Source organism: Corvus kubaryi, unplaced genomic scaffold (assembly GCF_017639235.1).
Source record: "Corvus kubaryi isolate FWS band 111438036 unplaced genomic scaffold, C.kubaryi_AGA036_p1.0 71, whole genome shotgun sequence".
Lineage (NCBI taxonomy): Eukaryota > Metazoa > Chordata > Aves > Passeriformes > Corvidae > Corvus > Corvus kubaryi.
The window spans coordinates 5,719,400-5,732,823 of record NW_024582059.1 but is presented as its reverse complement, the minus strand read 5'-3'; the positions used below and the strand labels follow the sequence as shown (position 1 = coordinate 5,732,823).

At 38.4% G+C, this 13,424-nt stretch overlaps 1 protein-coding gene across 1 annotated transcript in view; it reads left to right on the top strand.

The window, feature by feature from the left end:
- The window catches only part of TNKS (tankyrase), a 140,098-nt gene that overhangs the window by 30,012 nt on the left and 96,662 nt on the right, over positions 1–13,424 (top strand). The window contains exon 3 of the mRNA XM_042049594.1: positions 2,821–2,916. Within this exon, the coding sequence (XP_041905528.1) occupies positions 2,821–2,916 (96 nt within the window). The remainder of the gene's footprint in view (positions 1–2,820; positions 2,917–13,424) is intronic.

The window sequence follows — 13,424 nt, the reverse complement described above, 5'->3', positions numbered from 1 at the left end:
CATGGTGTAGATGTTTTCTTAGGACTGAAAAAGGGCAGTATCTGCAGAACCATACCCCTGGCTGTTGGAGAAGCTGGAGGACGAGTAGGATGAATGATTGCAGAGAAAAGAAGGATGAGTCTCATGATTACAGCAATTGAGTTCTGATAGGTTATTTTTCTGAACCTGGTTTGGCCACTTTAAATGTGTGTTCCACAGGCAGTCAATAATTCAGGGTGTTTGCAGGGAACCAGCTTAAGCCTTGTTAGTAAATTTTTAATGTATTTGCCTAAGTTTTAGAAAAACCCCTAAAAAGTGGACACAGAAATTGTGTGTTGTAAGCCTTGGCCAAATCCTTCATGGTTCATTAGCACGACTGAACAGGTCAGATACACTGCATAATCCTTTGTCCTCTTGGCCAGGAGAGGAGCTGGAAGCAGTTACTGTGGTGTTGTCATCTGTGTGTGCCAGCAGAAGTAGCAGGGAAGCACTCTTGGTTGGTTTGCATAGGATGGAAGAATCAAGAGACTTGAAAACGTGCTTCTGTTTTAACACTGGGCTCAGGCAGTTGTAGATGCCTTTGGGAGTTCTACACCTGTTAGCTATCATTTTTTAAAGTCACCTTTCTTGCCCTAACCTGCCTCAACAGGGCTTCATGTGCTAGTCCAAACCTCCAAACTGGTCAGATCCCAGTCATTTCTATCTCTTGGTCTTTCTTCATGGATTTTTTCTGGGCTATTATCTTTTCCCCTGCCATATCTTTTTCAGTTTTCTCCCCTAGCTCTTTGACTGAGGCTTTTTGCCGTGTGAACCCTTTGTTGTCTTCTTGTCTGGTCAGTGCTGTGCTGTGTTTCATCATTTTGTACTGCCTGCTTTCTCTTGATAGACAATTAGTTGCTGGTACTGTCTTTCAGGCTACTACTCTTACCCTGATGCCTCTTGGGACAAATGGCTTCCCTCTCCCTGGGTATAGAGAGTCACTAACAGGGTCCAAGAGAAGAGAGATGGGAGATACAGAGTCTGTCTCTCCATACTTAGTTCCTATATTGCCTCTTGTGTTTAAAAGAATCTGCAAAAGGTCATGTTTGCCTGTTCCTACTGGAGTGTGCCTGAGTGGCTTGAGAGTCTGGCTCAGTCTCAAACCTGTCCGTGAGTAAGATCCCTCAGTGGGTGGTAGCATGTATGGCACAGATGGTGTCTTCAGAAACGTAGGTGCCAGATCCTAACAAGATTCAGTGAGCACGTGCTAGCTGATTCGCCCTCGCCCCGCCCCCCATTTTGGTGTTTTTGTCTTAACATGGGGGAAAAAAACCCACCACCAAACAAAAAAGCCTAGGTTTTTCCTAGGCTTCCTACTTGAGTCTTCTTACAAAAAGATCAGGCAATTGCGCCTTCTTGTCAAAGTGTAAAATAAGTCAATTTACTTCACTGAAGCACCAAACTTTGGCAAAAATTCAGCTTGGGGGCAAGCATGTAGCATTGCATCCTGTAAGCTAAAATATATGAAATTTGGCAGTGTTAAAAGAATTTGAAGTCAGAAATGTATAACAAAAGAGGTTTGAATAAAAACAATACTACCAGTTAAATTTTTAATTCAGAAAAAAGTTTTTCTGAGAAATGTTTTGCTAGTTAAAGTTTTTTATATTTATATATACATACACACACAAAATATCAGTAATTAGTTTTGTTCTGAACTGGGTTATGTTTTTCCTGGGGAATTCTGTCTATGAAGTATTTTTATTCCCTTAGTTACAAAAACTGTTTGCAACTATTTCTTTGCCTTGTCTTCTTCAGTCCAGCTGTATTTCAACAGATGTGGTTATGTGAGGAACCATAAATGTCTGCTGGTTTTTATTACTCGTCTCCTTGACCTTGAGTCTCTGTATACTGTCCTGTTATTCACACTTCTACAACATAAGTGTGTTGCTCTGAATTTGTAATATGTTGTGCTTATTTTGCATGACATTTGGGGCCTTTTTGTCAGGCCTCTAATGTTGCCATGGGCTTTGTTTTCCAGTTCTGTACAAAATGTCTTGATATTGAAAGGTGGTGATCTGTATTGCATTATGTTGTTTCTCAAAAGAGTTCACAGGTGAAATAGTGGGATTTTTTAAATGAACTTTTCTAGTTGATAATTTACTGTATCAATGCCTTCCTAGCCTTGTGGCTGCATATTGAATTCTAAGTATTTTTATGTACTTCAACTTTCATGTATTTATAGGATTAGTAGGGTAAAGAAATACCAGTGAGAATAACAGCCTCTGAACATCCAGTCTGCAGGGTACCAGGTTACACATCTTACCCTGTTTGTCACACTTCTTGAAGGTGAGCTGATACGCTGTGGTTAAGTTTTCCTGTGCAAGTGATGAGCCACTGAAAGGCTGGAGTACTGCTGATTTATAGAGGCGGGGTAACTTGGGATATTCAGCTGGAAAAGGAACGGGAGTGGTAACAAGCAGCAGTAGTGGTAGTAAAGGCAGAAGCAGGTTCCACAGCAGACTTCCCAGTGTGAGTCAGTGAATGCACAGCATACTGGCTAGCTGTCAGGAGGAACCCAAACCCGACTATTGCAAGAGATTCGGGGTTTATGTTTATCATGCAAAGTCATGTGGTCTTACTATATCTTAACTTGCCAACTTAGCCTTAGTCCGGAGAAGATCCTTTGCTGCAGTGCTTAACCAAAAAAAAAAAAAAAAAAAAAAGAGGGAGAAAAGAACAGAAGGAAAAATAAAGAAAACTGTGCAATGTTTGTTTATGCCTTCATCATGCCGAGGAGACACTTAACAGTAAATAACCTGTGTATACCTGAGGTAAGATACTGTTTCTGCTTTCCCTGCACAGTGCTGCTGCAGCACGGAGCTGATCCAAACATTCGGAACACCGATGGGAAATCTGCACTGGATCTGGCAGACCCTTCAGCAAAAGCTGTACTCACGGGTAAGATGCATACATCTCTCAGCAGCATTACCTGAGTTTATTTTGTGTGTATAAGTTCAGCATCAGAAGAGCCTTCTGCCTTTCCAGATTTTCTGTTGTGTAAGAGCATTTTAAAACTGTCTTTTACCAGATTTCATGTTGATGTAATTGTTGTTAATCTGCTGTGCTGCTCTGCTATAGGCTTGCTTATTCTACTTATGCTAGTGCTGTAATTTTCTGTTAAAATATCATTTGTTATTTACTGTATTTCTCTGGGTTTTTTCTTTTTAATTGATACCCAATAGACAGATTAAACAGGATCCCCTAGCCCCTGAAAAAAAAATAGGAAAAAAATCAGGTCAGTTGTTTCAAGACCTTCACTGTTAGGCAAGCAAGGACGTTTGTGTAACTATAAAAGTACTTGTGATCTGAAAGACAACCTGCTACTGATTGCAGACCTCAATACTTACATTAAATTTTGCTGCAGATTCACATGCTGCTCTTTCCTTCCTCTACCTTGTTAGTCATTTTGGGTTGAGCCTTTTCTCATCTACCAATTTTTTTCTGTTTTAGGGTCTGTTAGCTGCAAAACAATGTTTCATGAAAATATCCTACAGATATAACTTTGTATTTACAGATCTTTGATTTTTTTATAAATAACTGTTCTGGCATACCAGTAAGCATGAAAAGTATAATATAGTAGCCTGTCAAATCAGTATCAAGAAATACATGGTCCTCTGTGCTGATTTTGACATCTAGGAAATAATGTTTAGAACAAAGTAATACTGGATTTTAAAATATATACAATTAGATTTATAGAAAGGGATTCAACAGCTGAGGTTCATTTGACGGAATAGCTGGGGTTTTTTTTGCCTTTATTTCCCCTATTCTCTCTCTCTTTTTATTGACAGCTTAATTTATAGGTTATGTGCTATGCAACACCCGTATTCTTTCTTCAGATGATGTTCAGAGCACACCAGCTCCCTTCACTTTGTCAAGAGCATTTCCTCATCTTCTTTTTTCAGTGTGCTGAGTGCTATACATAATTGAGAGCGCTTTTGGAACAGCATACTTTAAATACATATGATTTACTTTAATTACTTTGTGTCAAATATAAACACGTTCCTACAGTGTTAACACTAATGTTAGCTGTGCTAAGCAGGTTAATCTGACTTTTGGCTGTTAATGGATACAGTTGTACAGATGCTGAAGATAGAGAGGGCACCAGGGAGTCAAAGTACCTCAGAAGTGTTAAAGGACATATGACACTTACTTGTGGGGAACTCGTCGTACCTACAGTGTGGGGGTTACAGGCCCCAAGCTGCTCTTCAGGCTATGCAACTTCAGGATAGTAGAGGAATGGTAGGAGATTAGGAAAGTCTGTGACCTCATGTCTGCTCCAATGATTTCTCTGGGCACTAGATCACCTTGTGCTTCGGGCAGGGGAGAGGGCAATGTGTCATAGCAAACAAGTGGAGATGGATTCAAAGCAGCCCTCTGAGAACATCCTGTGAAGTGCAGCCAGCGCCCGTCTCTGGGCTCACCCCTAATGCCTCACACACAACATCACTGACTGAAGCCATCTGCAGCCAATGAATGTTACCAGGCTGTGCATGTAGACACACATGGGGCTATACACGTTTAGTTGTTCATAAAAAGACATTGTTTTTGTATGTGTCTGTTCTTCCCAGCAAGAAAATCAGCTTTTGGTTTTATTAGCTTTATCCTCAAGGTGGCTCTTGGCTACGCTGAGCTCTGTGCTGTGTACCTGAGTTCCAAGCTGTTCAATCAGGGCTGGACTTGGGCTGTAGCTGCATAATTAACTGAAAAACCTAACACTGGAGATGTCATTTAAATGGAAGCTAGCTATTAAGAGCTGTATTTTTCTGCGTGTTGCCCTGCTTTATAGTATCTCTGTTAGGCTGCTATTTTTCATGCGTTTTCCATATGTTGTTACTTTCAGGTCTTGCTTCATCCCTCTGGAAAAAGGGGTCTTAAGGGATTTCTTAGGATCTATCTGACTGGGGATAATCTTTAGCTACAGTAATGCTTTGCAATTAGGTGCATCAGAACTTAAAGGTATTACTGGATTAAGGATGAGTAGGATATATTAACTTAATTTTCAGTATTTAGTATTGAATGGTGGGATTTTAGGAATGCTCATATTTAGAGCTTCTGGGAGTGGAACACAGTCTGTAATTTGTCACTGTGTTTGAATCTTTAAGCAGCATGCGTGTCAAGGCTGCTCTCATTGTTACTTTGGATTCCTTTTTCTATCTGTGTCTATCGTAGAATGTCCTAGGTTGGAAGGGACCTTAAAGATCATCTAGTTCCAACCCCCCTGCTGTGGACAGAAGGCACCTTTCATTAAACCAGGTTGCTTAGAGCTCCATCCAACCTGACCTTAAACATATTCAGGGATGGAGCATCCATAACTTCTCTGGGCAACTTGTTCCAGTTTCACACTAAAAAATTTCTTCCCAACAACCAACTTAAACCTACCCTCTTTCAGTTTGACTCCATTTCCCCTTGTCCTATCTCTACGCTGTCTTGTAAGAAGTCTCTCACCATCTTTCTTGTAGGCTCCCTTCAGGTACTGGAAGTCCACAATTAGGTCACCCCAAAGCCTTCTCTTCTCCAGGCTGAACTGCCGCAGTTCTCTCAGCCTTTCCCCACAGGAAACATGATAGGCTGTATGACCATAATAGACTTTTCCACATTGCTACTGTATTGATTGTTGAGAACATGGGTTCCTCTTAAAACTTTTTTGACCGAGTATTTGCATAGGTTTGTGCATCTGTGTTAATTGCATTGCGAATGAACTGTGATTACAGTCTCCCTTTGACCTCCAGTGCAGCAAAAGTAAACAGAAAATTTGTTGGTAATTGATTAGACCTTTTCAGTTTGACAAAGGGTTCTGTATGTGTTTTAAAAGGGAAATTCCTGCTGCATAAAAACCATTTCTGCTGTTCTGGCAGCAAATGCTGAATCCACAATGACTTGTTCTTTTCTGTCTTCCAGGCTAGAATAATGTATACTCTTATTTTCACTTGGATTGCAGAAAGGATATGTAATGCAGTAGTTTCTGGCATGACTTCCAGCCATTTTCCTGCAACATCCTCTTAAAATATGTGTTTTATAAGGATACATAATGCAGATGAAAAGCTAATATTTTGATGGAAGTATTCTTAGAAAATTTTAGAATAAAGTGAATTTTATAGAAATTAAACACCCAGTACCACCTTCTTAAAAAAAAAAAAAGAAAAAAGTTACGTAATTGAGGAATCTGCTTTTTACTACTTAGAAAGCAGTCTATTTTCCTCCTTTTGCAGGATTAGCAGCATTTGTGTGAACCAAACACTTCGTGTTTGAAAGGGTGAATATTTTGTTTCTTCTTACTTAGCATCCCATACTGTTCCCTGAATCATGTTGTCAGAAAAAGGATTCTAATCCTCTTTTTCTCTAGGCTGAAGTGGTACTACAGGCTCCAAAAATATATCATATCTAAGAACATCTAAGAGCTGTTAAATATGTCAGATTAATATCCAAGTTTATTTTATTTTAGTTTAATTGTCTTTGGGGTGTGTGGTTTCTGAGATGGGGACTCATCTTTGTTGCCATACATAGCACTGTGGCACTCCCATCCAGAACAGGGCCTTTGGGAGCTTTTGCACTACAAGTCATATTAGTCTTCATTGTTTTCTTACCCTGATTATTGCCTCTTTAAAGACTAACATCCTCTCATATCTTCCCTGTACAGTATAGGACGAGCCATATTGTTAATGATTTATGTGAATGATATTTTTGTTTGTTTGTTTGTTTTTTTCCACACAGTGATGCTTTCTTGCCACTTACTCCCCATATTATCTGCTATTCAGAAATGCTTTCTTCATGTGAATGGTCATTCTTTGTACTTGAGCAGTTTTCAAAGGAGCTGTTAGCAGGAGCTGAAGGCATTTTTGTTGGATAATACATTTTTGTCTGCTTCATGCCAGCATTTTGCAGGGTTGGTTTTTGTTGGTTTCAAGGATTACTCCCTTGAAACAGACCAAAATGAAAAAAGTCTGAAAACTGCTGCATCTCTAGATTAAAGTAAGATTTCTTAGGTATGAAATAATGTCTTGTTTATTAATAGAATCAATTTTCAAAGTTAAACAAGACTCTGATCTTCCTACTTACTGTGGAAATAATGTCTTTTACAAACAAAGTGCTTTAGGTCCTATTGAGCATTTCTCACTTGAGTTTTTTGGATGTGAAGGACAGCTTGATGAGTGAAAGTATAGCTGGGCTAAGGTTACTAGAGGTGTTAATGAGGATTCATGTTTTCATCTATTTTTCATGTCAACTTTTTAATTTAAGCAGGGAGCATAGTTCATATATTGAAATATATTTGCACAATTCTTTTTGAAGTGAACTGCCATTTATGCATAATTTGCCTGCAAGGAGGGGAAAAATCTGGTATTTCACTACAATAAGTTTACTGAACTTCAGAGAATGGAAAATGGATTTTAGGTACAACTTAGCCATTTTAAAAATAGCAGCAAAAGAAATTTTAGTTTTGAGTTAATTTTGTTTTTCCTGTGGTACCTTTACAGCTTGACTGTCTCAAATCCAAAACTATTTCCTTCTGGGTTGGTCTTATTTCCTTCCAGGTACTCCTAGGGTATTGAAGGCCTTCCGGATAAACAATAGCACTTCATTTTGGGAGCTGCCAATCTTCTCCCCCTTTCCTTTAATTGATCTAATTCTTACATAGTGTGTGCTAAATCAGATCATTTGGACAAGGTTTAGCTTCTGTCTTTACAAAACAGTATAATAAACATCAGTACAAAAGGAAAAGTGATTTCATTGTAAGGAGGGCAGGCGCTGCTAGAATGGTTTGGGCCACCCACTTATCTAGGTCATTGTCCTTTCTGACAGTGACACTGGATCTGCTGCCTAACAGAAAAGAGCAAGAAATCCAGCAGTTGAGGAATATCCTTGACCTGCAGAAAACGTTCACCTTATTCCATATAAGCTGTTGACACCCATCTTGAAGCAAGAGGTCTGAAGAGCCTTTCCAGAACTTGTTTGAATGTATGTTTCTGTGATTGTTACTTGTTTAGCATTCAGGCAGGTTTATTCTTCCTTTTTACCAAGGCCTAACAGGAGGAAATAAACCATATGCTCTAGTTCACTGGTATGAGTGCCATGTGATGCTTTTACATTTGGAGTCCATGGTGATCAGTTACGCTTACTTTCTGGAGCATTATGAGGAATATCAGCTTTCCTTTGGGAATGCTGGGGCAATTGTTCTTCCAGTCTTTGGAAAGATATGGGCAAAAGATACTTGTGGCACAGACCTAGAACATAAAGTCTACCATTTTGGTGGTCCTCATCTAGAAGCTCTAGCTCTATGGATTTTAAATCTCATCTTCTGTTTTTTAGAGAATGTTATAATGATAACTATCTTGATGTATTTATAAATGTATCGTTTTTAAAAATCTCAGTGTGTGGTCTAGTTCCTACTTCCCTCTTTGAAGAAAGTGCACAGGTTTCTTAGCAAGCCAGGAATTAAATGCCGTCTTCTCAGTTCTGGCATGGTCACATTTCAGTTCTATTTCACGCTTCCTTTTTCTCTCATCAAGAGGAAAGTAGATGAAGCAGTCCTCTTTTTGTTCTAGATGTTGTGCCATACTTGGTGTGCACTTCTGCTGTCTTTCTTCTTCAAGAAGAGCTGTTCTTGATCTTTAGAATGTGGACATAAAAAGTTTCACCTCAGTGAAAAGGAAGTTGCACTTTGGTGGTACTGCTGGGATCACTGGTTCTCTTTCTACTTTCCAGCCCTGCATTATTATTTCAAGACAATGTATCTTGATTTGAGCACTGTGCTCAAATCTGGTATAGCACAATTGACTTCTGGAGTGGTGATTTAATAGCTTCCATGGCATTTTGTTATTCCAGGTTTTATTCAGGCGAAGTTTGTTTTTTATTACCTCTCTGATTGCAGAAGAGCTAAATGGTTTATGGGAGCCTCTAAAGCAATTCCGAATTCTGAAGTTTGTGGTTTATACTCCAGTATAATTCTGGGTGATTTATATTATGCATGCAGTGTTTATTGCTTTGTCAGTACTCCATTTTGTTGCTCATTCCCTCGGTTTCTTTTAGGTCCTTCTAGCTTCTGCTGTTTTTTCTCTGGTAATTAAATAATTTAAATATTTCCTTCAGTGTGGTGGGTTATTTAACACAAGTTGCAGTGTATTTTATCCTAAAGGAAACAAGTTATTCTAGCATTTAAATGTCTGAAGTATTTTGGTTCTGACTCCATAACTTCATAATTTCTTTAAACTCTTATTGAGGGACTTGTAAAAGGATTTATGGGAACTCGTGTGTACATTCTGCTGTCTGAAGTCCATTTCCATGCCTTAGTGTGCTTGGATTTCTTCCTATTGTAATTTCAGCTCTGGATGCTCATTTCATAGGGCTTAATTTTAGGATAATGAGAGCTTGTCTCTTTCCTCCTGCTCCATATTTTAGAGTTAAGTGCTATTAACATTATCTTTCCTTTAAGCTTAATGTGTATCATGAAGTGGCTTCTTTGGAATGTGGGTGTCAGCCTACATCAGGCAACTTTTCATTTTTCTTTGTAACTTCAATTTAGGCAAGGAGTTAAAAGTCTGTAGTCTGTTGTGTAGGTAGTCAAGTAAGAAGAGGCGCTGTGGGATTTAGGATTGGTGCTTTTATGAAAAGCATGGGTTTGATTTACACCATCCTCCTGGCAAGGTTTTTCACTCTTTTATTCCTTTTTACTGTTATAACAGTTCAGTAATATTTACTCTTCAAATGGAATCAAGCTCTTAAGTTGCCAAAGGAACAAATTATCTTTCAAAGTTTTCACAGAATACCTAAATCAAGTGTTTTGGTTTTCTGTTTCTCAGTTCTGCTGTTATATGGAGTTGTGGATGCTTTGAAATCTTTCAGAAACCTAATGTACACAAATTTATTTAGCCTATACTTCACACTGAAATTTTACAACATCAAATTGAAAAAAAGCATTTCCTCCCAGGGTTTGTTGTTATTCATGTGGACAGAATAACTAGTAAGATATCCATAGCTTGTAAGTAAAGAATCCAAAATATATTTTTCATGCTGCCGTAGGACAAATAATTGCAGAAACATGTAAGAAGCCTTTCTGTTTCCATAGTGCATCAGAGGACTCATCTTCTTTTTGTTTTGCCTTGAGCACGACCTATCTTATACTTTATTGATTTTTTTCCTTCTCTAAATGTTGATTAGGTAATTTAGTTCGTTGTTAAGTTTAGGCTTTGATTGTTCGGGGGTTTTTTTGTATATTCCATGTTGTACATTTTTGATTTTCATAGCAATTTCTGCCAGTCTTAAGACCAAATACAGTTTTGATCTCTATTACATTTTTCCATTGCCCATGGTTAACTTTCCTGGATTATTGTACCAAAATGGCCTTTTCACTCTGTATACAAATATATCGCACTGCATGTGATAATAAGCCAGGTGCAGTGGCAAGAACTGAGTGGATGGAGAATGTTACATCACGTAATTTCTCATGTATTTGGTTCTGTTTCTGAGTAGGATAGCCATGCTGCAATTTTAACTATTTTAATGTAGTTTTTGTGTATTATGCTTGATTCTTATACATAATTTAGTCTGTAAGAAGCATAGAACTGTTATGAAAGAATTTTTAGCTAGCAGGAAAATTCCTGCATACAAAAGCTCCCATTGCTTTTATATCTTGTGCCATAGCTTCTAGAGCAGTCCTTGATACTTGTTTTCTTTATCTAAATATTGAAAGCGATGAGCCAGTCACAGCTGAAATCTGTGGAGTTTGTGAATTCATGGACAAAACATTTAAGAGGATGTTTTTCCAGGTTTAATAGATGAATCTAAAAGAATGTTAATGTTGTATAATGAAAATACACTGACTAAGAAATGGGAGAGGCAGACAATCTCAATTTTGCTTTTTTATGCATGTGTTAGGACACAGCCTGCTTATGAGACTGCGTACTGTTCCCCACTGCCTCATTCAACAGGATGGATGACTATGCTCTGGGGAGGAATCAGGACTGCACAGTGTGGCTGTGCTGGGCACTCTTTCTGTACAGAGCTGCTGCACCACATTTGTTGTGGTGAGAGTGGGCTTGTTCTTGCCAGCTGAGAAGTGCTCCTGCCATGATGAGTAATGGGGACAGGATGCAATTTGAGTTCTCTGGAGACATAGGGCACCTTGTTGGGTCAGAAACTCTGTTTCCGCTTTAACTTTGCTACACGCGTGCTTGATGTAATTTAAGTTAAAGTGTAGGACTTTGCCAAGGAGTTAATACTTTTGAAATTTAAAGGGACTTCAAAATTCTGTCTTAGATCAGACAATTTATACTCAGGACTGTAACAGTGCTCTTTGGGTTTGTTTGAAGCTCTTTGCAACTTCCATGCCCTAGGTTTTGTCTTGCTCTTTTGCTGGGCTTGAAGCACACCGTATGTATTTGTCTTGGATATCCCATTTCACCCTAGGATGCTCTGGTATAAACTGATTGGTGATGTGCACTGGATTCTGCTGCTAAGTTTGCTCCTTCCAGCAGTTCCTATGTGGTTTCCCATTTATAAATAAAGCAGGTGTCCTGCAGATAAGATTTAGTTTGTTGTGCTGTCCTTATTCATAATACTGAATGCAGAGAGTGAGTCAGGGATCCTGTGAAAGTGTATGGTCATAGCGGAATGCAGATACATCCAGGTTGAGTTTAGCATGCGTGGAAAGTTAACCAGATATTGGATGGGAATGTGTTTTAATATAAATAGACCCCTGTAGCATCACGTTTTTTAGACTTTCCCCAGCATTCTCCTTTCTTCCTGTCCCTTATTTGCCTAGGTATCTACTTGCTTTTCCCTGGATCTGTGTGATCCTAGCTGTAGTCTTCAACAGTTTAGACAGATGGACTGGATTTATCAGGCTGGCCATCCTGGGCATTTTTTCTAAGTTTGAAATGTGGCAGAACTCTTGGCTCATTCAAGTCTCTCTTCTAAAATATATAGATATTAAAGTTTCTTCTCAGAGTAGAAGAGTTCTGTATTTTATTCAAATACACAAAATATTATATATGAGCTTTGTGGACAGCACAAAGACTCTTTGTCTTACAGATGTGGTGAATTTATAATTAAAAAAAAAACTAGATAAAAAAAAAAGATTGAGATAAGCAAGAAGAATTTCAGCCTGAAGGATTCAAAGTTGGCAGAATTACAATTGGAAACTAGTGTTTAAATCATAGTTGTTAAGTAACCTTTATTTTCCTAGCAGCTATCAGAAATGCTACCAGCTCCATCTACAATTGGTTTATTGTAAAAAGTAATTTCTTGGGTGAAGCTTGTTTGGCTTTCATGTGGTGCTGTGCTTAGACCACCTACCTTCAATTATTTCAAAATTAATTTCATGGCATAGAGAACTTCTATAATTTTAGACATATGTAATGGAAATGGAATTGACCTGACTTATTTGATGAGGTGATCTGATTCTCAGATGCATGAGGCTCAGCTGCAGTTTAGTTTTCATATGGCCATTGGTTAGATCGTTGTTTAATATACAAAGCTTTCCAGAGATGAATGAGGTACAAGAAGCTTATACTTAGTCTCATGTTACTTATATCATCACACAGGCTAAGCACCACAGTTCTGATGTGCATCCTTTGTGCCATGACACGAGGCCGGTGTCCAAACACTTGAGGCTATCCACACAACTTGGTCTGTTGAAGGGGCAGTACATGGAGGAGAGAAGGGAAGGGGAAGGAAGGTAATCTAAAGCAAATGGCTGTAACCTCTTCCTTATTGGACAGGTTACAGAGTATAGTTTGAACCTGTAAGAGACTGTTTTCTTTCTAGAAATGTTCCAGATAGCCCTCTACAGTTGACTGTGGCATCATGTGGAGTGTTAATGTGGAGTCTTAGTACATGTATCTCTACTTAAAGAGTGTCCCACATATAAGATTGAAATAGAACTGCATTGCTTCTGTTGTATTTTACATATGCTTTTTAACCCTGGAGAGAGTTTATGCTGTTTTATACTGGGGCTGCAGTGTATGGGAGTGTTGTAATTCTCATGTGCACACACATGTGCATGTGTGTTTAAATTATCAACAAAAATGAGGCACTTCTGGGTTAGGTAATGACAGTATCGTTTTTACGTAGTTGAAGTCACATGTGTTGTTTTACATTGGTGCATGAAGAGGCTTCTAGAAATATGCTTCTCTCTGATTGGGTATTTTAGTGCTACTGGTTTATGAATAAACTAAGAAGCTTCTGGTAAAATAAGGAGCCATTTCACTGACTCATTCATTCAAGCTATCATAAGTAATATAAATACTGACTACTAAGTTTGAAATCACAGGTTTTGGAGCCTGGTGAACTTTTGTTTATCTTTCCCATTTGCAGGGGTGAAAGAAAAAGCAGTCTTGATGACTTGACTATTTAAAAAAAAATTTAATTGTTTAATTAATTTAAAAAAAAAATTACTTGTCAAATAAAAATCA